At 45.1% G+C, this 26,593-nt stretch overlaps 3 protein-coding genes across 6 annotated transcripts in view; 2 read left to right on the top strand and 1 right to left on the bottom strand.

Annotated features, from left to right (window-relative positions):
- The window catches only part of LOC310747938 (tigger transposable element-derived protein 1-like), a 943,100-nt gene that overhangs the window by 712,792 nt on the left and 203,715 nt on the right, over window positions 1-26,593 (top strand). The window lies entirely within an intron of this gene.
- PSME3 (proteasome activator subunit 3) lies at window positions 877-17,070 on the bottom strand. Its single transcript, XM_083583567.1, has 11 exons — window positions 16,783-17,070; window positions 10,918-10,950; window positions 9,510-9,572; window positions 9,104-9,208; window positions 8,415-8,463; window positions 7,406-7,518; window positions 5,230-5,298; window positions 4,121-4,188; window positions 3,927-3,981; window positions 3,458-3,544; window positions 877-2,384 (listed from the first exon to the last, which is right to left on the bottom strand). Exons 1-11 carry the CDS (start codon window positions 16,822-16,824, stop codon window positions 2,304-2,306), a joined length of 765 nt encoding a protein of 254 aa, XP_083439693.1. The 5' UTR covers window positions 16,825-17,070; the 3' UTR covers window positions 877-2,303.
- The window catches only part of BECN1 (beclin 1), a 29,887-nt gene continuing 23,980 nt past the window's right edge, over window positions 20,687-26,593 (top strand). Inside the window, exons 1-3 of one of the 3 annotated variants that reach the window (XR_014541033.1) lie at window positions 20,687-20,944; window positions 23,074-23,202; window positions 25,553-25,620. Coding sequence is in view for 2 of the 3 variants with exons in the window: in XM_083583364.1 (XP_083439490.1) it covers window positions 23,076-23,202; window positions 25,553-25,620 (195 nt within the window). In the remaining variant the exon portion in view is untranslated. The remainder of the gene's footprint in view (window positions 20,945-23,073; window positions 23,203-25,552; window positions 25,621-26,593) is intronic. The other 2 variants (XM_083583364.1, XM_083583365.1) reach the window with 2 other exon arrangements.

Genomic DNA, 26,593 nt, shown 5'->3' on the forward strand with positions numbered 1-26,593 from the left:
ACTAGGACAGTCTACGTGACACACACAAGGCGCAAACACCTTCTATCTAAGCTCTCTTGCTTGTCTGGGCAGAGGGCTACTACAGAGAAGGAAGTACTGCAGAATTCTCAGCACAGAGGAAAACTTTCATAATAAGAACTCAGCCCGATTTCTCCCACAAGGTAAAGAAGCTGTCTTGTTACATCGGGGTGAACATAGCAATTCATGGCCTAGAACTCTGGCTCCCAGAGATCTGAGCAGCACGTCAGCTCTCAAGCTGCAGGGGCAGAGCAAGCGCCCAAAAAGGCAGGATTCGAACCCTCTGGGCGAACGGGCAACAACTGAAGGGATTGATATTATGGAGACACGCTGCTCTCCACAGAATCTGACAGGCAATTCAGAGATGCACAGCTCTGCAACAGCCGTAGCATATCTGAAACTTTGCTCAGCTCACTTTAGGCAAAAGTCAAGTACAGGCGGCCGCTCTGAGCAGAGATCAACCCACGACTCACCTTGAGCTAGTTAATGTTAGTTCAGCCTTGAAGCCAGTTGGACCACGGGTCGATGCTACAATAGGTGCCCTAAGCAGAATGTCACAATGAGCAGATTTCAGCGCCAGGAGCAGCAAAGATAAACTTGGTGATGTAGTACTAAGTATTAATACTGACAGGAGCAGAAGCTGGGGCCTTAACCGATGCCCCTTAGGGCTCCTTAGGCCACCAATATCCCATATTTCTAGAGGAGAACGTGAGAGTGAATATTCAATTTCAACTCAGCATCATAACAGATTGCTGCTACCGAACAAAGTCCAAACAGGGGGAGGCCAGATGGGGCAGAAGACCAACTGAGCATCACGCAGAGACCCCGGTTGCTCGTACACACGGTGACCGCCGAGGATGAATTCAAAGTACCTATTACTTTTAATTTGTCAACATAGTAAAAGTTGTACATACGTTCAATGTGGCAAGGAAATATGAACAATCCAACAAAGCAGCCGATACAAAGAAACGCAGAAGAGGACTACTCTCGGGATGCAGCTACAACGGCAGCTGTCGCAAGAGTCTGCCCTCCAGGGAAGACTAAGGTTTGCCCAGCTACAAATGACAATAACAAAGGCATCTGCAAAGGGCACAGGGAAGGTGAGCTTCCTGTGCTCTTAGGAGGCTGGCAGAGATTTCTTTAAAAATAAAAACAGCAACCAAGGGAAGGGAGAGGGGCCGATAAACGGCATTCACGCTGCCACTGTTTTTACATATCTAACACCACTCACAATACTACGGCACAAGAGGAATATAAAGACTAAGAGTAGATCTCAAGGGAAACTGAAGCACTCCTATTAGTTGGTGCCCCCTACCTGCTCGCTTGAAGATTAGAAAAGAGCAAAACCAAAGAATCCCAGCGGGATTCGTTCACGCAGCAAAGGGCCAAAACCTAGACACGCTTTCCTGGGGTTTCTTGAAAGTCAGAAAGGGCCCCTCCAGGAACAACTGCTAGGCTTGTTATATTCGGGTGGGAGAGAAGAAGAACGAAGACGGGGAAATTCTCCAGTCCTTCGGCACTCGCTCGGCCGTGCCAGTATTAGGCAAGCCGATTCTGCAGGGCCAACTGTCTATGCAGCGCTGCCCCAGCCCGAAATCCAGAGAACGCCCACTGCACTCCAGGGTTCCACTGGGTTTACTTGCCAGGCAAAAGGAGTGCTGTATCGAGAGGAGAGCTCCTTAAGTGCAGAACGTAATCCAGAATAGATTAGCATAGATTCAGAACAACGAATCAACGGGGGGAAGGGGGGCAGGAAGGAAAAACTTAACACAGTGGCATCAGAATCTGCATGATTGGACAGTGGGCATGGACAGCCATGTGAGATGAAAAGGGCACTCGATTCCCCCAAATGCATTTTTCAATGGGAAAACTGAACTGGTCCAGCAGAACTTGACGCTGCTCTCGACCAGTTCAAAGATACACTACCTAGAAGGGAAGAGTTCCTCCCAGCTGCTACAGAACAGGGTCATTCAGGACTGCTGGCACAGGGGTGGTTGCCTGGAGCAGGTTGGCCGCTATCCTGTTCCCACCCACGCAGGAAGAGAAGCTCTGCCCCATACCTTTTGGGTGTCAAGAGATGGGGGTGGGTGGGGGGGCAAATCCCGAGACCCAAATAAAAACCAACCAGAAAGAGCTAGGAGAGTTTCTTTAGATTTTTTTTTTTAACTAAAAGTGTGGTGAGGACTGTTTCCAGCCAGATTCCCCATCTTGATAGTCACATAAACTGAGGCAAAAGGGCTGCCTTGAGCCTACTGAACAGTTCATGAGTTCAGATTGTCGACAGCTCAGTAGAGGGTCTCGGCGTTGCTGCTCCGGGGTCGCTTGATCTTCTCAATGTTCTTTAGGATCATGTCGTGGAGAGTCACCTGGCGGGAGAGGAGACAGGGGTTGGTTTCTTCTTGGCTCAGGGAGGATCTGGCTTGCAAACGATTTTTTTGCACACACACACACCCCAGGCAAAAAAAAGGACAGAGCTCGCTATTGCCTAGATAAGTGATGCCACCCCACATACTCCAGGAAGAAGGGGCCCATCCACCTTAAGATGCCTCGGCAATTACCGTATTTTTCACTCTATAAGACGCATCTGACCATAAGACAGACCTAGTTTTTAGAGGAAAACAAGAAAAGCCAGCAAGAGCCACAGACACGCTCACTCGGCGCAGCTCTTTAAAGATAGAGAGGCTCTGCTCAGCTGTTTCTTGACTGTAATTCAAGTAAAGGGAATGTTTGCGAGCAGCGGGCAGGCTGTTCGCTGAGAGAGGGGAGGAAGAGGACCGAGAGGAAAAAAATGTGGCATTAGCTATGATTTGGATGGAAACGAAGATGGTATTTTACATGAAGATAGCGAAGAAAGTGATGTCAGTGATTGTGAGCAAATGAGCTTCATAAATTCTGACTCTAGCAGTGATGAGTTCTTGGGGTTCACAGAAGACTAGAAGAGTACTCAAACCTTACAGTCTCTCTTCATTTGTTAATGACAGTGATGATGGTTCTTAATGCCATTGTTGACTGCTGTTCACTTTACATGGTTGTAATGTGACTCTGATATACCGGTTGTTTATTAAATACAGTAGTTTATACAACATTTGATTCAGAATATTTTTTTCTTGTTTTCCTCCTCTAAAAACTAGGTGTGCCCTATGGTCGGGTGCGTCCTATAGAGCGAAAAATATGGTATTTATCTACAGTAGCTCACCCCATCATGGGGATTCGAACCGCTGACCTTCTGATCGGCAAGTCCTAGGCTCTGTGGTTTAACACACAGCACCTCCCGCGTCCCATCTACCCTAAGAGGCGTCGGCAATTAATAACTGGTTGAGAGACCAGCCCTCTGCAAAACTGGCTCAACTGTTACGGGCCCCAGCCCCCCACCCTCAAGCACCTTGATAGGGCTTGTGCACAGGGAGGTGTTATGAATCGCCTTCAAGACTGGACTTACATATTGATTTCTGAGCTCCGAAATGATGAGCCGCAGGCTGATGTATTCCTTCTCATCCATCTCAGTCACCGTGCGACGGTAATCCTCCTACAGAGACAGTTATTTAGCCAGAATTGCTTTGCACTAAGTGGACTTGCTGTCTCATTCCATCTCCCAGCCGAGAGTCACCTGCAAAGCTGCCATTTTCTCGGGGTCTTCTCAGTCACTACCATCAGTATACCTAGACTCCAACCCCAACCCAAAAGGATGTTGACAATCAAGAACTGGTCGGAAGAGACAACAGGCCTATGCAAAACCCACAGAAACAGAAGCCGAGACTGACGTGCTCCATAATTTAATTCGAAGCAGACCCTCATGACAACAATATTCCCCAAGGGTTCAGTCAGGAAGCCTTTTAGCCACTTCTCTAATGCTATTATTAAAAGTTCGTAACGCAAAACTCAGCTGTCACCTTAATACCTGCACTTACCACATGGGGATATTTAGCTATTTTAGAAACCAGCTTTGCCCTTGTGATGTAGTATCTGAAATGGAAACAAGAGAGGTGGTTCAACGGTTGGCCAGGAGGTGCCCAAACAGCATACACTAGAGAGGGACAGACCCCTATGGAACAAAAGCCAGCCTTTGAAGGCACTCTGCACCAAGGCGTGAAAAGGCACCCACCTAGAGATCTGGTCCAAATATGAAGCTGCTTCACTCTCCACAGTTCGGAGCTCCGCCACAGTCTCTTCCTGCAAAGGAAGGAGCCAACAAAGAAATATTTGAGAGAATTTTCAGGTGCACTCATACCTGGACGTATCCAGCCAATATCTTAACAGGTCATGTTGATGAGTCTCTGCCATGAACTGGAGGCCTGAGCCCCAGCAAGGCAGAAAGAGCCACCCAATCAGCCTTGGCCAAAATGCAGTGTTAGAAACTCAGATATATATACTCAAACGGCTCCTTAAACCAAGGTTACAGTGACCAAAACGGAAATGTCTAGTTCAGGGGTTAGCAAACCTTTCCAGCAGGGGGCCGGTCCACTGTCCCTCAGACCTTGTGGGGGGCCGGACTATATTTTGAAAAAAAAAATGAACGAATTCCTATGCCCCACAAATAACCCAGAGATGCATTTTTAATACAGTGGTACCTCGGGTTACATACGCTTCAGGCTACAGACTCCGCTAACCCAGAAATAGTACCTCGGGTTAAGAACTTTGCTTCAGGATGAGAACAGAAATCGTGCTCCGACGGCAGCTGGAGGCCCCATTAGCTAAAGCGGTGCTTCAGGTTAAGAACAGTTTCAGGTTAAGAAGGGACCTCTGGAACGAATTAAGTTCTTAACCCGAGGTACCACTGTAAAAGGACACATTCTACTCATGTAAAAACACGCTGATTCCTGGACCGTCCGCAGGCCGGATTTAGAAGGCGATTGGGCCAGATCCGGCTCCCGGGCCTTAGTTTGCCTACCCGTGGTCTAGTTGCCATTTTGGGGTAAGATGGCTCTAAAGTCTTATTTTTCAAATGATGGACTGCCTGTGACTGCTAAACGTATGGCTAGTTCAGATGACAACCTTGAGCTAGGTTAAGGATGCTGAGAACCTAAAGAAGCAAAGTGACTTGATCCAGAGGCAGTCCAAATATATATTGCCCTTTTCTGACCGCTTTTTCTTAATGGTGACTGCTCCTGCTCAGAAAAAGCATTTTGGTTCCTGAAATTCTGATTGTGCTCGCCACCCCAGAAAGGGACAGTTCCTCAGGATTCTGCCCCCGACCCCCAACTGCTGACCTACCTGAATAGAAACGCCAAAGTTGTTGCCGTCCTCTATCCTGGGAATCAGCAGCTGCACCCACATTTTGACCTGCCGGGCAGAATATGTCATATTAAATAGGTGCCACTGCTTTGCTGTATACTTTGAAAACAGCTGGCAGACTGTTCTACATGCAGCATCTGAGCCAGGAAGTTCAGGCCGAGACAGAGAGACTAAATAATAATAATAATAATAATAATAATAATAATAATAATAATAATAATTTATTATTTATACCCCACCCATCTGGCTGAGCTTCCCGGCCACTCTGGGCGGCTTCCAATCAAGTGTTAAAAACACTTAAAGGTAAAGGTAAAGGGACCCCTGACCATTAGGTCCAGTCGTGGCCGACTCTGGGGTTGCGGCGCTCATCTCGCTTTACTGGCCGAGGGAGCCGGCGTACAGCTTCCAGGTCATGTGGCCAGCATGACCAAGCCGCTTCTGGCGAACCAGAGCAGCACACGGAAACGCCGTTTACCTTCCCGCTGGGGAAGGTAACTTGCACTTTGACATGCTTTCAAACTGCTAGGTTGGCAGGAGCTGGGACCAAGCAACGGGAGCTCACCCCATCACGGTGATTCGAACCGCCGACTTTCTGATTGGCAAGTCCTAGGCTCTGTGGTTTATCCTACAGTGCCACCTGCGTCCCTAAAAACACTTGCTGCAGAACAATTAAAACTCCAAAACAAAACAAGGATTTGAAATTTAGTCTCCTGCATTCAAACCCAACACTGGCCCAGTTTTCACTGAGATGGTAAACCCAAACCTAAGGGCACCTCTTCAGACCACAGAAGGGGGTGTTGTCACATGACTGAACGCTCCTCCATACAAACGAAACATTCCCATGCACAAAAAACCAACAGATCACAGAGACAGAGAGAATTCTAAGCTAACTTTCTCCCCGATATGCTAGATTTCCATGGCCAAGAAGGCTGTGGCTAAGTTACTGAGTGGAACACCTCAATGTGTACATATTACACCTGGGCTGATGGAACTGCACTGGCTCCAGTTGGCTACCAGACCATGTCCAAAATCTTGTTACCAACATATAGAACCGCTAAACAACTTAGGACCAGCTTACCGGAAAGACCGCCTGCCCCTGTATAGACCTGTAAGATCACCTAGCTCTAGGGGGGAATTTGAAGTGGCATCACATTCTGCAGACTATCTCAGGACAGCAACCTGAAAAAGGGCACTTTCTGCCATTTCCCCTGCACGGTGGAATGCACTTCCTTTTATCATATGTAAAGCATGGTCTGTGAATTGATTCAGACGTCTTAGAATCATAAAACAGAAGAGTTGGACGGGATCCTGAGGATCATCTAGTCCAACCCCCAGCAAGGCTGTGCCATATGAGGATCGAACCTGCAACCTTCGCGTTATCAGCCCCAATCTCTAACCAACTGAGCTATCCAGGCCACGCAAAGATATATCTTTCTGCATGGTCTTTCCTTGATCCATAAGATCTTACCCTGTTATTTCTGCTTTTCATTTGTTATAATGCTGTTCACTGTTTTTACAGTGTTTTTGAATGCTATTTAGGTTTTTTGCAAAGAATGAAAAAAGTGGTCTATGAAATGCTTTTAAATCATAAAATAAAAATAAATGCTGGTATGAAGAAGAAGAGTATGGACTTGTTATCCCGCCTTTCACTCCCCTTAAGGAGTCTTAAAGCGGCTAACAATCTCCTTTCCCTTTCTCCCCCACAACAAACACTCTGTGAGGTGAGTGAAGCTGAGAGACTTCAGAGAAGTGAGACTAGCCCAAGGTCACCCAGCAGCTGCATGTGGAGGAGCGGAGACGCGAACCTGGTTCCCCAGATTACGAGTCCACCGCTCTTAACCACTACACCACACTGGGGGGAATTAGAGAAGGATTCAGTCACACAAGGCACCAGTTTGAAATCTGAAGTCTAGGCACCTCAGCAAGAACTAAGCAAACTTCATAAAGGTTTGCCACAGTAACATGCAAGCAGAGGCCGGATCTGTGACCCCACATCCTTGCCGATATGCACAATTGGCCACCTCATTCTCTCTGAGGAGCTAACTGAAAAAAAGCATGTTTGATTTTATCTCTGCTGTTCAGAGCACCGCCACAGGAAACTGATCTGTAAAGCGTCCGAGCCCAAAGAGGAAGGAAAAGGCAGCCCAGCACTCACCGTGTTGCATTTCTCAATGAGCAGCCGGATCTCGGGTTTCACCTTCTCAATGATGTCCACCAGCTGCTGGTTGCTCTTCAGCATCCCATTAGGCATAACAAAGACTTTGGTACCTGGCGCCACGAGAAAAGATTTGCCACTTATTCCATGGAGTGTGAGCATGGGTGCGCATGCATGTGATTGCCGCTCAGCAGGTCAGGAAGGGCCATAAGCTCAGTGGTAGAGCAACAGCTTTGCAAGCAAAAGCTCCCAGGTTGAACCCCTGGCCTCTCCAGGTAGGGCTGGGAGAGAGATGCCTGTCTGAAACCCTGGAGAGCTGCTGCCAGTCAGTGTAGGCCATATTGAGCCAGATGGACCAATGGTCTGGCTCAGTGTACGGCAGCTTCCTATGTTCCGGGATACCTGTGGGGTTTTATGCAGGCAGAGTGTTTACCCACTCTGGATCAGTCTATTCCTACTTCTAAGCAACCGTTTTAAATACCGTATTTTTCGCTCTATAAGACGCACTTTCCCCCTCCTAAAAAGTAAGGGGAAATGTGTGTGCGTCTTATGGAGCGAATGCAGGCTCCATGGCTTCTATAGGAAAGTGTGCCTCAGTTTTGGAATGCTTTGGTTTTGGAATAGACTTCCGGATTGGGTTAATTTTAAGAACCAAAGGTACCACTCTAATATTCAAACAACGTAACGATCCAGCCATCCTGCAGTAAAGTAGCGAAAAGCTGGAGTATTTCAAGGGATCATTTCAAATTCCTAGGAGTCAACTGTGTACTGAGAAGCTGCATCTGGGACAAATTTATGGCCAAGGTGCAGACCACAATTACATCAATGAATTAATACTTCAATTCCTTGGCACCAATATGAAAGTTTAAGGTTTCTGGATTTTCCCAACCCTGTATGCTCAGAGTGTTCACTTAATCGGACAAGTTTCGTAAGACAAACACAAGCTCCCAAACCAGCATTGACAGCAATCAGATGCCATGAATTTAGCAGCAGAAGTTTAGGAACTCACCCTGGAAGGTCTCATCACAGTCTTCCAGCTTTCTCTTCTTCATATTGGGCTGAAAAAAACAAAGAGGACATTATTATTTTTTTACAGAAAGCAAGCAAATATGTACAAAATTATTTACAGGGGGGAAATTGTATTGTATCAAATCATATACAAAGTAAAATCTAAAGAAGCGTGTTTATCCAAATAACTAAAACTGTAGGAAAAGAGAAATAGGTAGAGGAAATTACAAAAGGAGAGTATGGAAAAAGAAAGGACCCAAAGAAGGCAAAGAGGAAGAGAAAATAATAGGTGTATTTGGTGTAAGTATATACCATTTGCATCCTTAACTAATTAAATAAGAGTTTAATTGAACGTATAAGAATCACGTTCATGACTTGCCATCTCAGTCAAACAAGCAAAAATGAAACACAAGTCCCTACATTGTCTTGAAATTCCAATGATTTATAAATAAAACTTCGACTTTTGAGAAATTTGCCAGCTGCATGACTTTCTTTGATTGTTCTATAGGAGGTTAACTCATGCCATAAGGGTAGGAAATTCTATTCTGCATACACAGAATATGGAGAGGAAGACATGGGTCCTGACATAAGCAACTATCTCTCTGCCCAGACCTTGTCAGCAAATGTGAGCATTATGCAGTTTTGATCAACATCTCAAATATTACACCCAGGTAAAGTGAACCACCTTACCCCATCCAGTCCATCATGACTGTTTGTGAGCAGGATTGGGTCTGGAACAGGAAGGTTCATATCTGAGTGGATTTGGGTGAGATCGTGAATGTTCAGAATGGGATCCTAGGAAAGGAGAACAGCCGAAGCATAATGTTAAATTGCTGAACACATTCCCAAACAGAACCAACCCAACTTGGATCCAACACCAAACCCATATTCTGTGAACTGCCCTGAGACACCCCCCCCCAGGTATAGGGTGGAATATAAATATAAATATAAATATAAATATAAATATAAATATAAATATAAATATAAATATAAATATAAATATAAATATAATAATAATAATTCAGTCTGCTATAGTCAAAGGCCACTCACTGGAAAAGAAAAACCAGGTGAGAGGCACTGGGCTTGCAACTCTTACCTTAAGGAACGCATCGAGTTCTAAAAGCTTCTTTGGGAAAAAACTTGCCACCAGATCCTCAGCCTGAAGGACAAAGAAAAGCCAGCTGTGATGCATCAATTAATACTGAGATTATCTACAAATGGACAGATCAGAAATTAACCCCAAATTAACCCTCTGTATGAACCAGTAGAACCACTTCCAGAGGCAAAAGCTATGAGCCTTGGATACTGCAGGGGCCAGAACAGAGCTACAGACAAGCTCTCTAACTGACTAGCTGAAGTTCTCTTAAGAGTCATCAAAGGGTCTCCAGCAAGCAAAATATGTGGAGCCCACTCAGGAATTAAATCAGGAGTGTGTTTTGACAGAACAGGCCCAACAGGAATATGAGTTTTCGGACTTGACAAATGAACTTGGAAAAGGCCAGATTTGGAAAGAAAAAGTTTGGTTTGGCTTGGAAATGGGGGGCTGGATTGACCCCCCTATGCTGAGATGTCTGGACTTTTCAAATATGGCAATGGGCCGTGAGATGTTTGGGATTGTGGGGGCTCTTAATCTTGGAGGGTTTTTGAAACATGCTGTTAAATACCATATGGAATTTAGTGTTGAATATGGAAAAGGGGCTGATCTGTCGAGAAGGGCTAAAAATATTGCCAAGCTGGAGCTATCACGAGCAGGAGACAAGGGAAAATACAGCTACAAATATGAAGAAGAGCTGCGGAAGGGACATGGAAGAGACTTGAGGGCCTCGGATACAAGGTTGCCAGGTTAATGAGCTAGATTGACGTGATAATAAGGACTGACAAAACCCGGAACCAGGAGGAAGGGACGTTGGATGAAGATTGGACTTGTTTGTATTTCTTTTCTCTACCATTAGAACTGTTTTATAAAATTGATGAACATTAGAAAAATGTTGGAATGAAATTACTTGCCTTTAGCAAAAATGTTTAAAGAATTATGAAAGAATGTTATGGTTATGAGAAGCTGGTAAGGACAAGATTTAAGTTTTAAGCTTTAAGATTTATCTTATTATAGAAAGATAAGACTAAAACAGTTTAGGGTAATGTAATGACAGAATATTATGAAATATGGAAAGGATTTGCTGGGATAATTAACAACTAGGATACAAAGAAAGGGAGGAGGAGGAGATCTAAGAAAGAAGGTAATGAAAGTTGAGGATTTGGAAATAATGAATTTGTTTTTTAAATGTTTTTAATTGTTTGTGATGTATTGTTGTATTTTTTTCTCTTTTTTTTGTTTGAATCTGCATTTTTCTTTGTTTTTATTTTATTTTGTAACATTTTGAAAATTCCAATAAATATCATTTTTTTAAAAAAACAAAGGGTCTCCAGCAAGATGTTCCAGCAATAGAAACATCCAGACCCTTCAGCATTAAGCGCAGGTGGCGGGAAGGAATCACGACACTTACTTCACCTGTGATCCGCTCCCTGAAAGAGTCTACCTGCAGGAGGGAAAAGAAGCAGTTTAGAACAGAGTCCAAACTGGGTCAAACAGAGTGAGCCAAGCATACACAGAGCTGTGTTCTGTACAGTAGCACAATATTCTCATAGAATCAAAGAACTGTAGAGTTGGGAATGATGTCCGAGTGTCATTTAGTCCAAACCACAATTTGCTTAGAATCAACAACCCAGGGCACAAAGTGTTATGTGCCACCGGAAAGCATTTTTCTGAAATCATTTAGCCGTGTTCCAAGTTTTTTACAGACCCCGCTGATTCTGGCTAACAACCGCCGAGGGATTGCGGGGTTGGAAAAATCTTTACTCCCTGGCCATCTAGAAGTTTGGTGCTGCCACTAGAGATTCCACAATCTCTTTTCCTATCCTGCACCAACCCATTCTTTAGCTCCTTTTTCAAACTCAGCACAGTATTGCTGCTAACGGTCACTGCATAAGGCCAGAGCGACAAGTTCCCAAGTGGGTGTTTTTGGCCCATGTGCATATAAACAGATGAAGCTGGCCATACTAAGTCAGATCATTGGTCCTTGTCACAGCTAGATGGCGTGCCTGGATTTGTTTGAACGGGACATGCCTATGCCTTCGGTCTTCCCCTCTTTCATCATGCCCTGCCTGGCATGCAGCCCCCACAAGACTATCCACAAGAGAATGTAGCCTTGCCATCTCTCCAGCCAGTGCCTAAAATTACCTGCCTTCTCCATCATTCCTTGTTTTTATCTGAGTTGTACATACACAGTGCCTATAGAATATGTCTCATGCCTGGGGAGCAGCAGTATGGAAGTCCAAGCCTGCAGCAAATGGATTGTCCCATATAGCCAAAAAGCTGAGCAACTGACATAGCTAATTCTTGCAAAGATGGTTCCATTAAGCTATGCCAGTACTGGAGCTCTCTTCTACACATATTCCTCTGATACCGATAAATCGTCCATAATTGAAGCCCACACTGCGGTAATGGTTTCTTAACATCTGACACTGCGATATATCATGTTTGGTCCGTGAGCTACGTAAAAAATTGTGATGTGGGGAAAACTGTGAGGCTTTCTTCTCTCATGTTTCCTGCCACCCCTGTTGCTCTGTACACGTGTAACAATATGTTAAAATCAAGTAAAAATGTGTCAGTTCTGCAACCCTAAGTAGTGGCAGTTGCCAGACATTACCATACATTGTTACATCCTTATTTCAGACATTGTGATATATCGGTACGCAGCGGTACCTCGGTTCTTGAACATAATCTGTTCCGGAAGACAGTTCGAGTTCCAAAACATTCGAAAACCGAGGTGCGGTCTGCAAATTTCATTGAGAAAATTGAGAAACACGCAGTGGAAGCCGTTGAACTTCCGAGCATAGCTGTCAACCTTCCCCTTTTTTTAAGGGAAATTCCCTTATTCCGAATAGGATTCCTCGCAAGAAAAGGGAAAAGTTGACAGCTATGCTTCCGAGGCATGTTCGAAAATTGAAACATTTACTTCCGGGTTTTAGGCGTTTTGAGCTCTCAAATGTTCGTCAACAGAGATGTTTGAGAACTGAGGTACCACTGTATTGTGATGTTTAGCTGGTGATATATCACGATGTTGAAAACCAGACAAATGCTCAGCCCTACCTCTGATCAACCATTAGATCTGCGGATGTGTCAGTATAAGAAGTTACAGCAGATGAGGTGAGCCAACTCCTATGTTCCCTTCAAAACAGCCTCCAAATTATAGCAGTCTACTCTACTTCTTTATGCTATCGTATGGGTCAGCCAATGTTATTTTTCCTCCACACACATGCTTCCCCTGGATCTAGGCCTCACCTATGGCAAATATGCATTAAAAACAACCGCCACCACTGCCTCAAAGTAGAAGTGGTCCCTCTGCCCACTGGATGTTATCAGAAATGGATAGATTCAGCCTCAAGGCTGTAGCACAGTTTAGTTTTTTCTCCAAAGAATATAAATCCCTTTTACTTAAGAAGAGCACATAAAGTGTCACGAGAAGCAATACTTTGCCTCCTACATGTGGGTTGCAAAGTCATATATTTGCATAGCAAGGCTTGCATCATATTTCCACCTGGTCTGTTCCTTAGACAGAAAGCAGCCCTCACTCTCAGGATTACTTGGAGCCACCAATTTTGCGGCACTCACTGTTCCCCATCACGTGTCTTTTTTCAGTGGACAAGTTAAGAACGTGTTTTTACTCAAGGCGGCTTTGGGGCAAGTTAGGCATCCTGTTTTAACACTGTACTGGGTGTAAATATTTTACTGCTGACTCTTGCTAGTTTCACGATTGCTTTAATGTTTTACCATTCTGTAGTTGAAGATCTTTGTATTTGGGTTTTCATGATAAATAGAAAAAAATCTGTGAAACTGATAGATGATTTGCTAGAAGGAGATAAATGGAACAAGAGTTGCTCCCCCTTTCTCCCTCCTCACAATTCTAAAACCCTCCTGTTAATGAGTCTGCCAAAACAGGACAACTTTCCCCCTCATACTTGTCACTCTTCATCCTATTTAGGGAAAGGATTTGAGGCTCCTTCCTCTGAAACAGCTCAAGGGATGTGACAACCATACTTTCCTCTGCTGATGCAAATATTCCCTGGCAGCAGAGCGAAGTGTGCCTCCCTTGGTTCAGGCAGGTTGGGATGTTAGCGGCAGCAAGCAGAAATCCCACCCCCAACCCCCAACTACTTTTGTGCAAGAATATAGGGTCTAGGAGACGTTCCTACTCTACCACACTCTTTTTTGCCCATGATCTGTTAGTGATAACAGAGATCAAGTGAAGAGTAGGGGAGAAACAGTTTTGCTTCTCCGTTTTCTTCTGTTTCATCTCCTGCTTTTAAAAAATAATACACAACGCTATCTTGATTTCAAATATTAAGAGTGTACTGGGGGGGAGGGGGCAAAGGGACTCAAGAGGGACCAGGGAAAGACAGATTTCCCATCCCTGCCCCCTCGCATGGATGGCTTTTTATTACAATCCAATGTAGGAGATCAGAGCACGATGATCACTTGCAGGATCAGAAAGCAAAACAGACACACCTCCAAATACTCAGTAAAGGTGCCCTCTTCCTGGAAAGCACTGTTTTCAATAGCCAGCTGCCATCCTTGAGGCCACCAGAAGAAGAGGGGGCAGCACTCTTGATACCTCTCCCCCCCCCCCAAAATGATGCTTGGCCGCAGCTTTGCCTCAGCACCATCCTGCTCTAACTACCAACTGCCATCACTGATGTCAGCGGGGGAGGAAGCAGCAATTTCTTCATTATGTTTAGACCCAGTTCCATGACCTGTTGAATTAAAAGCTGTTGAGCTCTATAATTAAGAACTAGTGCATGAGTTTGCTTTTTTACCTTCACCCCTCCCAATCTTGTGTTGTGTTTAAGTTGAAAGCCTGAAGGCAAGGCCTGTCCCCTCCCCCCCCCCCCCCGATCTTTGCAAGTTACTCTGGAAGATTTATTGTCAGCTGAAGACCAAGGTATAAATGCATTAAATAAAATAAGCAGTAGACAATTTAACAGCTACCTAAAAATAGGTGAATGGGCAAACTAATTTTTAAAATGGGAAGCTCTCCCAAACACAAAGAAGCAAAAAAGGACCACACAAGACTTCTCTCCAGACCTATTATAAGAAAGTCTGCACTTTAAAGCTGCAAGAAAGTTTGTGCAAAAAAGCCCATTACCGTAACAGAAAATTGACAGGTGAATAGTAATACATATATAAAACGCAACGAAGCCTGCACTATTTCCTACATGCTACCAGTCTGAAACTTAACTTTAAGGCTGGGTAGAAGAGAAAAAAATAGAGACAAATAGAGAAAATTGATAGGCTCTCGATTCAGGACAAAAAATGGCTCTTAATTTTTTTAAAAAAAAATATTTTCTTTTAAAAAACTGTTAAAAATAGCTGGGGTTCAAATGAAATCTAAGTGGAACATAACCATTAAAAATACCCATGAAACTGGATCTAGTACGCTCTATCAAACTAATCTGAGCTAAAGCCTGATTTTCTATTATACATGAAAAATGAATCCTGAGGAACACTATGTGACCTCTTAAGTCAAACATTATAAATATTGCACAATAGGTCATGCAATGTATATATTTTTGTATATATTATTGTTCAAATGTTGAATAAGCATGCTGTCAAGTAGCACGGCCATCTAATTCCTATCTATTCTGACCAGCTGCTACATGCCAACTCACAGTTCTGAGTACAGTACTGAGCTTCCAAAACAGCCTTGCTTATCACTCCTTAACTTCACACAGAAATCCTTAATTTGGCAATTACTCTTCTAGGCTGATAAAATCTAGCCAGGGCAAAAGTCATATTGGGTGAATGATCTGAGGTGTATAGCACGTTCCTGGACGATATAATGAATTTAGATGCAAACAGGTGTGCTTTGCCAGCCAGAATGCATTGCTTGTTTGGGAAATATACAAGCTACTATAAACTTGGAAGTTTGACTTAAATGGAGACTTTTTCCTCAAATCCCTTTGATCTGAATAAACCCACCCTCTGCAGGGCAGGTAAAAAACAGTAACATCCAAGCAGCTTAAAGAAGCCACCATTGAAGGATGCAGCAACGGCAGGTGCCCTTGGCCTGTCAGAATCAAGCAGAGAGCATCCCCTGTGGCCAGAGGCAGTGTAGTTCCAATGATCCGCAGCTTGGGCAGAAAAGATGCACCACAGTGGTACCTTGGGTTACAGACGCTTCAGGTTACAGACTCCGCTAACCCAGAAGTAGTACCTCGGGTTAAGAACTTTGCTTCAGGATGAGAACAGAAATCGTGCAGCGGCAGCAGGAGGCCCCATTAGCTAAAAGTGGTGCTTCAGGTTAAGAACAGTTTCAGGTTAAGAACGGACCTCCGGAACAAATTAATTTCTTAACCTGAGGTACCACTGTAATAATAATTTGATATCACCATCAACCTTTATTACGGTCCAGAGACCCAACAAGTAATACTAATTTATTTACACCCGTCCATCTGTCTGGGTTTCCCCAGCCACTCTTAATCCCAAGGTCGTGGGTTCGAGGGCCGCGTTGGGTGAAATATCCCTGCATTTCAGGGGGGCTGGCCTAGATGACCCCCCCGGGTCCCTTAAAGGTAAAGGGACCCCTGACCATTAGGTCCAGTCGTGACCAACTCTGGGGTTGAGGTGCTCATCTCGCTTTACTGGCCAAGGGAGCCGGCGTACAGCTTCCGGGTCATGTGGCCAGCATGACTAAGCCGCTTCCGGCGAACCAGAGCAGCGCACGGAAACGCCGTTTACCTTCCCGCCGGAGCGGTACCTATTTATCTACTTGCACTGGTGTGCTTTCGAACTGCTAGGTTGGCAGGAGCAGGGACCGAGCAACGGGAGCTCACCCCGTCACGGGGATTCGAACCGCCGACCTTCTGATCGGCAAGTCCTGGGCTCTGCGGTTTAACCCACACCCGGTTCCCTTGCAATCGTGCAAGAAGACTCGGTGTGATCGTGCCAACTTCCCAAGAGGCAGGGATACAATCCGAAAATCTGAAGGGTTCCTACTGCCTCCCTCCATAAATGGCGAGGTGGTGAGCCAGGCCCGTTGTGTCTTGGCTAAGCGGGGTGCGGGGTCTGACGGGCCCGGGACAGACCCCCCCCAAGGGCGCTGGGCCAGCAGGGCCTCAGCCCTCCATGGCAACCGGCCCTCTCGCCCCGTCAGCGGAGAGGAGCCGCGGCTGAAGCGCCCCGGGGAAAGCCTCTCCCGCCTCCTTCCGGAGGCCGGCGCTCTGCACATGCTCCGGGGCACGCTCGCCCCGCGAAGCAACTTAGCCGCTCTCCTCTCCTTCCCGCCCCTCCGAGGCCCCGCTTCCCTCCGTACCTTGATCTTAACTTCCGGATCCACCTTGAGCAGGGAGGCCATGGCAGGGCGGGGGAACCGCTATCCCTCTAGCCGGGTCCGTCTCGTTTTCGTTCCGCGAACGCGCCGCCGCCGCCCGAGCAAACCACCACCGGCTTCTTGGCCGCGGCCGGAAATGACGGCATAACGCCTCGCCGACGCCGCTTCGCCAACCGCCGCGCGCGCCTTCGGCTTCCCACGTGATTCGCTCTCTCCCCCGCCCCCGCCCCCACAGCTCGTGTCTTTTGTCTTCCGCTCTCCCGACTCATCCGGGGCAATTGACGCACGAGCGAGACAAGCAGCTTCCGGGGGGCGGGCGTGGGCGGAGCCTGAGAGGAGTTACCAAGAAACGGGAATGAGCGCGCGGGGAAACAGATCCCGCGATAAATGATTCCGGAGTGATTAAAAGCTAATAATAATAATAATAAAAAGAAGAAGAAGAAGAAGAAGAAGAAGAAGAAGAAGAAGTAATATTTTAAAATATCAATATATAATAATACCATATTATTATATTAAAATATTATGAAATATACTAAGAGTCGCAAAGTGATTTCATGCTCTTTATTCAGCTCATAGTGGTGAGGAGGAATGAATGTCCCCTCAAAGTATCTGCTTTATATACATTATTTACACAATGGGCTGCACATGATTGGCTAATTCCGGAATTCTACTGTAAGCCAATCAGGTTGTGGATTCACTTCTATCTGGAGCATGATTGGGTGGTTTCTGCCAACCAATCATACTGCTGCATTGTTCTAGGACCAATCAGACTGCTGCATTCTGAATCCTATTGTTCTAGGACCAATCAGACTGCTGCCTTTTGGATCCTATTGTTCTAGGACCAATCAGACTGCTGCCTTTTGGATCCTATTCAACTCAGTACATAACACATTAAAAGCTTCCCGAAACAGGGCTGCCTTCAGATGTCTTCTAAGGGTCGGATTATTTCCTTGACATCTAATAGGAGGGCATTCTATAGGGTGGGTGCCACTACCAAGAAGGCCCTCTGCAGGGTTCCTTGTAATGAATGCAGTAAAAAATAAATTTTATTTTTTAAAAAATGTGCCCGCCTGATGATTTTTAGGCAGCTTTTGTTGTTTAGTCGTTTAGTTGTGTCCGACTCTTCGTGACCCCATGGACCAGAGCACGCCAGGCACTCCTGTCTTCCACTGCCTCCCGCAGTTTGGTCAAACTCATGCTGGTAGCTTCAAGAACACTGTCCAACCATCTCGTCCTCTGTCATCCCCTTCTCCTTGTGCCCTCCATCTTTCCCAACATCAGGGTCTTTTCCAGGGAGTCTTCTCTTCTCATGAAGTGGCCAAAGTCTTGGTGCCTCAGCTTCAGGATCTGTCCTTCCAGTGAGCACTCGGGGCTGATTTCCTTAAGAATGGAGAGGTTTGATCTTCTTGCAGTCCATGGGACTCTCAAGAGTCTCCTCCAGCACCATAATTCAAAAGCATCAATTCTTCGGCGATCAGCCTTCTTTGTGGTCCAGCTCTCACTTCCATACATCACTACTGGGAAAACCATAGCTTTAACTATACAGACCTTTGTTGGCAAGGTGATGTCTCCTAGAAATGCAGAGTTGGAAGGGACCCCAAGGGTCATCTTCCCTGGTTGCTAAATGTAACCACAACTTGCATTCAGTGATCTTAAAATATATTTCCCCAGAATTGGGACATTTGTTGGGAATCGTAATGAAAAGGCATACAATCTATTTTATTTATTTATTTCATAAAAATTGCACGCCTATTGATTGTAAAAATGTAAAAGAATCCTCAAACTGGTTTATAAAAAAATAAAAACAGCAAAATGGAGACAAATTTACTGCCCTGCTTTAAAACATACAAAAGTTAAAAGCGATTGAATAAGGGGTTTGCAGCCAAAATCACAAATTTGACTGCAAAATCCCACATAAACCTTGGAGGACACACACACACACACACATTTTGCCAGGATGAATTCATTAGAAAAAAAGAGAAAGGGGCTGTTTACTTATTTACTTGGATCATTTTTTCTGTGAATTTGATGCTGTATTTCCCCAATAAAGACTGAAAAGATGACACTTCTTGTGGCCTTTATTAAAGAGTGATTTGCCTGTCTCACATTATAGTCCCCATTATAGTCAGTTATGGACTATAATGGAAGCCTATATGGAAGCATAGGGTAGCTCAACCTCCCATGATATCTAATGACCCAATGACCACAAAATTATTATTAATTAAATTTACATTCCACCATTCATCTGAAGATCACAGGGTAGTTTACAGTATAAAAACAAAATACATAACACAGGCACCACCTCCTAGAGCTATGAAGTTCATAAAAGTGCCGATTATGTTTGCTATGAACCACAACAGGTAAATATTTTTAATGACAGCTAGAGGAAGACTGAACCCCTCTTCCTTAAATGCAGCTTCAAAAGTGGACATCTCTAGCCAGTTTTTTCAAATCTGCCCATCCTGGCTGGTCAATTAGGTCCCAGAGCCTTCTATTTTACCATAAGATTATTATTAAGATTATCAGATTATTAAGATTATCAGATTATTAAGATTATCAGATTATTATTATTATCATTATCACATTATTATCTGATGGCAGCCCTGTTTAGGAAAGTTTTTAATGTTTAATGCTGTACTGTGTTTTTAATGTTTGGTTGGGAGGCGCCCAGAGTGGCTGGGGAAACCCAGCCAGATGGGCGGGGTTTAAATAATAAATTATTATTATATTATCATTTGCATTATTCGTTATTGCTGTCACAGCCTTAAAACATGGGAAGAGCTTGAAGGTACATTCTTTCACCTTTGGTGGACGTGCCCAAAGATTAAGGCTTTCTGGGAAATGATTTATAATGAAATGAAAAAGGTATTTAAGTATACCTTCTTGAAGAAACCAGAGGCTTTTCTCTTGGGCATAGTTGGCCATTTGGTGCCAAAGAAGGACAGAACTTTTTTTATGTATGCTACAACGGCAGCAAGAATACTCATAGCAAAGCACTGGAAGACGCAAGATCTACCCACTCTGGAAGAATGGCAGATGAAGTTGATTGACTGTATGGGATTGGCAGAAATGACTGGCAGAATCCGCAACCAGGGAGAAGAGTCGGCAGAAGAAGATTGGAAGAAATTCAAGGACTATTTACAGAAATACTATAAAATTAATGAACTCTGAAAGATGCTGGATTGAATTTATGTGGTCTCTAGCTGTTATGATAAAAATAATTGGGATTAAAATTGTTTAAGTCATAAAATTTAAAAAGCTGATTGGAGAATAAGGTGTTAGTTAAAAGGAATGTTAAGAGATTAGGATTTGCTGGATTAACAATTTGAACTAGAAAACAAGAAGGGGAGGTATGAGGAAGTCAAAGAAACATGTTATTGAAAAACTGTGGTTGAAATTGATTTGTTTTTAATATTTTTCTTTTTCTTTTTTCTTTTGTGTTTGTATAAAACTGGAAAATTTAATAAATATTTATATAAAAAAAAATAAAAAATGGGAAGAGCAACAGTGTCCCACAGTGCAGGGTTGTGGCAAGACACCATTCTTTCTCAGCACCACAGCTCTCTTTCCCCACCCCCACGCCCCCAAAATTTGCAATTATTATTATTATTCCCTATTAAATTTGTATACCGCCCTTCCTCCTAAATTCACAACATAAATATGCGTGGGGTGGAAGAAAGGGGTAATAACTAGCGGGCCGCGTTTGGCACTTTGGAGCAAACTTCAGGCGCAATTCAAATTGCGCGCGAGCGGCGCATGGCGCGCGCAAAGGAACCCTTGCAATGCATCGCGGGCTGCAAGGGCTGCAAGCGCGCGCGCACGAGGCGCCCGGGGCCCGGGGTTGCCATGGAGACGACGGAGGGGGGCGGCGCTTGCGGTTTTTAATTACTGGTTTATATATATATATATTTATTTTTGCCCTGCGATCCTCCCCGTGACGTCGGTCCGGGTCCTCCGCCTTCCCCGGAAGAGAAAGCTTTTTGCAAAGACCTGATCCGAAGGGATTCGGGTGGGAAGACGAGCCCCGCCAGAAAGGAAGGAAGGAAGGAAAGAAGGAGGGATAGAAGGAAAGAAAGAAGGAAGGAAGGGACTCCAGGTCCAAGGAAAGCGGAGCTGGTCCAGCAATTCTCGTTGCTCGAAGGAAGTGAGTATCGCTCGCCAACCGGCTTCCCGGGGAAGGGAGCTCCTTTAAAATTAAATGCCAAAAATAAGTAAAAATGCCTTAAAATGAAATACAATTAAATGCGCCTTGGAAATCCTATGAAACACACTTAAGGTCCACCTGAAATTGGTCCCACAGTAGTTTCACAGTACATAATTCCTTTCGGAACAGTTGCTTTTTTAATGGATCTCATTAGGTACCTGTGTAAATATAGGAGGTACATTATTATTATTATTATTATTATTATTATTATTATTATTATTATATTTTATTATGTTGCTTTCCTCACGAAGGCGACCCAAAGGGAGCTACGAAAACAGCATAAAAGCACTGAAATCAATTATAACAAACGCAACCAATAGGATTGCCGTACATCCAGAATTTCCCGGATCTTATTAGGTACCTGTGTAAATATAGGAGGTATATTTGTTGTTGTTGTTATATTTTGTCCCCATTTGGCTCAGCGCCCCATGCAGGTGAATCGCCTTCAGTGCCCTAATTCCAGCACAGGTATTTAGGAACTGGCTGGGCATTCATTCCTGATCTGCTGCCCCATTGAACTCAACAGGGCTTATCTCCTGAGTAACTACCTTGCAGGGGGTTGGGCTAGATGGCCCTCGGGGTCCCTTTTATCTCTACAATTCTATGATTCTGGGAACGAATAGTAAACACAACTTACTGCTGCTCTGTTCCTCTGCTTATTTGTTCAGGGAGTAGATTCCCCTTATAAGTAGTAAATATGTTTAGGAGTGCATAGTAAACCTGTCATTTTGGGCTGTTAATAGTGGAGTTTTACTGGTCTGGCTTAGTTTGTTTTTAACTGCAAAAACGGTGACAACTCCAGTTTCCTTAAAGTCAGTGCCAGATTTACGTATAAACTAAACAAGTTATAGCTTAGGGCCCCACTCTCTTGGGGGTCCCCCAAAAATTTAAATGGGGAAAAAACCTGGATACTTCTTCTTAATTGTATTTCAGTTCAACAGTAACTTTGATAAAATACATATTTTGTTATGTGCAAATGGCTTTAGATACCTGTTAGGTCCGTAAATTACCATATAGCATATATTCAACACAAAAAAACAGCGACAATTTGTTGTTGACAAAGGACAGCCGGACATGTTGTTGTTGTTTAGTCGTGTCCGACTCTTTGTGACCCCGTGGACCAGAGCACGCCAGGCACTCCTGTCTTCCACTGCCTCCCGCAGTTTGGTCAAACTCATGCTGGTAGCTTTGAGAACACTGTCCAACCATCTTGCCCTCTGTCATCCCCTTCTCCTTGTGCTCTCCATCTTTCCCAACATCAAGGTCTTTTCCAGGGAGTCTTCTCTTCTCATGAGGTGGCCAAAGTCTTGGAGCCTCAGCTTCAGGATATGTCCTTCCAGTGAGCACTCAGGGCTGATTTCCTTCAGAATAGATAGGTTTGATCTTCTTGCAGTCCATGGGAGCAGGAACCGGCAAGCCACTCCAGTATCCCTGCCAAGAAAACTCCATGGACAAAAACAACAAGCTGGACTTATAAAGGGCCCCATTACCTTCAGTAGGGACACAGGTGGCGCTGTGGTCTAAATCACTGAGCCTTGGGCTTGTCGATCAGAAGGTCAGCGGTTCAAATCCCTGCGACGGGGTGAGCTCCCATTGTTCGGTCCCAGCTCCTGCCAACCTAGCAGTTCGAAAGCATGTCGACGTGCAAGTAGATGAATAGGTACCACTCTGGTGGGAGGGTAAATGGCGTTTCTGTGCGCTGCTCTGGTTCGCCAGAAGCGGCTAAGTCATGCTGGCCACATGACCCGGAAGCTGTATGCCGGCTCCCTCGGCCAATAAAATGAGATGAGCACCGCAACCCCAGAGTCGCCCGCGACTGGACTTAACAGTCAGGGGTCCCTTTACCTTTACCTTCAGTAGCTTAGGGCCTTATCAGACCTAAATCCAGCCCTGCTTAAAGTGATTAATATTGGAGCCTCTACCTTATTCAGAGTCCTGACTGGTGCCTCAGCTGGTTACACCTGAAATGTCTCACCTGAACTATAAGGTATTCGTTTATAAATGTGTGCCCACCTAGGCAGTGCTGGAAGCACAATGCACAGCTTCTGAAATTATTGTTCTCCTTGCAGGAATGGATGGGTCAAAGTCACCTGCCTGCACCACACAGGTCAGCTTTGTTTGCCAGCGCTGCAGCCAGCCCCTTAAACTGGACACGTCTTTCAAGGTCCTTGATAAAGTCACCATCCAAGAACTGACAGGTAAGAAAAGGAATGGGGAAGAAAGACAGCGGGAAGTACAGGCCACAGATGCCAACTAGGCTGAGTTTTATTTTAAGACATGGGTAGGGAAGCTAAGGCCTGGGGGCCAAGTATGGCCCAATCGCCTTCTCAATCCGGCCCATGGATGGTCTAGGAATCAGTGTGTTTTACATGAGTAGAATGTGTGCTTTTATTTAAAATGCATCTGGGTTATTTGTGGGGCTTGCTTGGTGTTTTTACATGAGTAGAATGTGTGCTTTTATTTAAAATGCATCTCTGGGTTGTTTGCGGGGCCATAGGAATTCGTTCATATTTTTTTTCAACATACAGTCTGGCCCCCCACAAGGTCTGAGGGACAGTGGACCGGCCCCCTGCTGAAAAAGTTTGCTGACCCCTGTTTTAAGGCATGCTTTTGTGCCTGAGCTGCAGGCACTCATGTGGAACGCAACATTTCCCAGGGCTTTATTTCTCTGCAGAAATTTTTCTGTTTCAGAAACTATAGTATAAGGCGAGCTTAGTGCAGGCTTACTAAACACAAGTAAAATAAACCTGCTGAACTGAATCACTCTGTAGGGCATCAAGAATTTTTTTTAATGCAAACTGATTTTTCAAATACTATTTTGCATAAGATTTCCCCCCGGAAAATCCCCATCACTGACTGCAGAACCTGTTGTCATTAGTTCGGTCTTGGGAGATTTGGCAGGTGAATGCAGGACTCAGGGCTTGCAATTACTGGATCACCCTTTCAGTTGGCGTCCACCAGGCTTTCTCTTTGTGAATCTTTTGCCAGAAATGGAAGAAGCTTGGTTTCATTAGGCTTCTACTGCATAGAATCTAGGTTTATTCCTGCTCATTTTAATTCAGAACATTTTTTTACTCTTGCTGTTTCTAGCTTTGTTTCTTCTAAAGGTTGTCTGCATTTTGCTGTTGGGTTTTATATAGTTTTTTTATACCTGCACTTTTATTTATTATTCCACATGTTATGACTGTTTGTTTGCTGCTCTGGGTATTTTTAGTAGAAGAGTGGACTATAAATATATATTATTGTTATCATTGTCAAGAATATGGAAGTACAGTGGTGCCTCGCAAGACGAAATTAATTCGTTCCGCAAGTTTTTTCTTCTTGCGAGTTTTTCTTCTTGCGAAGCACGGTTTCCCATAGGAATGCATTGAAAATCAATTAATGCGTTCCTATGGAGACCGCTTGCCAGGCTGGCGGTGCGGAGAAGGGCTTTTCTCCCCACCGCAAGCCTTCAGGACAGGTCCGGGAACAGAGGGGAAGGCGCACAGCGCTTCTCCTCTGTTCCCGGGGCTTGCGGTGGGAGGAGGGTTTTTCCTCCCCACCGCCAACATTCAGAACAGCATTCTGAATGTTGGCGGTGGGAAGGAAAACCCTCCTCCCACCGCAAGCCTTCAGGACAGCCATCCGAAGGCTGGCGCGGGGAGAAGGTCTCTCCGCCCCACCGCCAGCCTTTGGAGGAGCCTTCCGAAGGCTGGCGCGGGGAGAAGGTCTCTCCGCCCCACCGCCAGCCTTCTGTGGAGCCTTCCGAAGGCTGGCGGCGGGAGGAGGTCTCTCCGCCCCACCGCCAGCCTTCTGTGGAGCCTTCCGAAGACTGGCGGCGGGAGGAGGTCTCTCTGCCCCACCGCCAGCCTTCGGAGGAGGTCCGAGGACAGTGGAGAAGACGCGCTGCGCTTCCCCGCTGTCCTGGAGATTTCCCTATGGGCTTTCGTCTTGCGAAGGAAACCCATAGGGAAATTCGTTTTGCGAAGCGCCTCCAAAACGGAAAAACCCTTTCGTCTAGCGGGTTTTTCGTCTTGCGAGGCGTTCGTCTTGCGGGGCACCACTGTAACTGCATGTGTAGTGTAGAGATGGGAAGGCCTGGAAAAAGCCCTGAAAAATTGGGGGGGGCAACTGCCCCCCCCGTTTCCCCCCAAAGCTGTTTTCCCCTGGAAAAATTGGGAAAAAACAGTTTGATATAGTTTGAATATTCCACACACCTTTCTTTTTCTTCAGTTTTTCCAGAAAAAAACGGCTTTGGGGAAAATAGAAAAAACCCTGTTTTTTCCGCATTCCCACCCCCCATCTCTATTATAGTGTACTCTTCTGTTGCTTGTAAACCCTTTCAGCTTGTTCCCATATACCTGGCATGGGGAACTTTTGTCCCTCTAGGTGTTACTGAACTACACCTCCCATCAGCCCAAGCAAGTTTGGTCAATGGCTAGGAATGAAGGGAGTTGTAGTTTAGTAACATCTGGAGGGCCAGAGGTTCATTACGCCTCACATACACAGGAGCCCCACACATTAGGAAAGGTTTACCCTTGGCAATTATTTCATTTGTCTTCTGTCTAGCTCCTCTACTTACTACTGCGCCAGCAAAACTTGGAGACGCCCATGAGGAAGAGACTACACTTACAGAGGTAAGGAATTTGGGTCTGACTCCCTTATAAGGATACAGGGATGCGGGTGGCGCTGTGGGTAAAACCTCAGTGCCTGGGACTTGCTGATCGTAAGGTCGGCGGTTCGAATCCCCGCGGCGGGGTGAGCTCCCGTCGTTCGGTCCCAGCTCCTGCCCACCTAGCAGTTCGAAAGCACGTCAAAGTGCAAGTAGATAAATAGGTACCGCTTTATAGCGGGAAGGTAAACGGCGTTTCCGTGCGCTGCGCTGGTGCCGGTTCGCCAGAGCAGCTTCGTCACGCTGGCCACGTGACCCGGAAGTGTCTTCGGACGGCGCCAGCTCCCGGCCTCTTGAGCGAGATGAGCGTGCAACCCTAGAGTCGGTCACGACTGGCCCGTACGGGCAGGGGTACCTTACCCTTATAAGGCAGCTAAGGCAGCTACACAGTTTGCCACCAACTCCTAATAAGTTATGTGCCAAGAAGGAAACATCCCTTATCAGACCCGCTGCTTCTTTTTTAAAAAAAATAATCATTTTTATTGATTTTCTTTTCTCATAACAAATATTCAGTATCATCATTTAACATCCATTTTCTATCCCCCCCGCATCTGTTGACTTCGCCCAACTTCCATTTCTGGTTTCTTACACCAAATGTTACATTCTGCTGTGGATACATAATGTTCTGTTATTACTAATTATATTTCTTGTTCTCTGTAAATAAAGTTTTGTTTGTTTGTTTGTTTTTACCAGGCATGGCACGCTTTATTTGACATAACCACAAAAGTCACATTACAATGATTAGAGCACAATTTTTATTAATTTAAAAAGACTGCCAGCTTTTAGTACAGTTCCATGCAGTAGCTTCAATACACCTGTGCAGCAGCAATGTTATGAAGAAGGAAGTTTAGTCAGTTAAAGGGAAAGATTGCAGGGGGAGGCGTTGTGGTGTTTTTTTGCAAGATTAATAAAGCAAGATGAACTAGGGAATGTATCAA

The sequence above is a fragment of the Podarcis filfolensis genome (assembly GCF_964270895.1).
Source record: "Podarcis filfolensis genome assembly, chromosome: 13".
NCBI classification, from domain to species: domain Eukaryota; kingdom Metazoa; phylum Chordata; class Lepidosauria; order Squamata; family Lacertidae; genus Podarcis; species Podarcis filfolensis.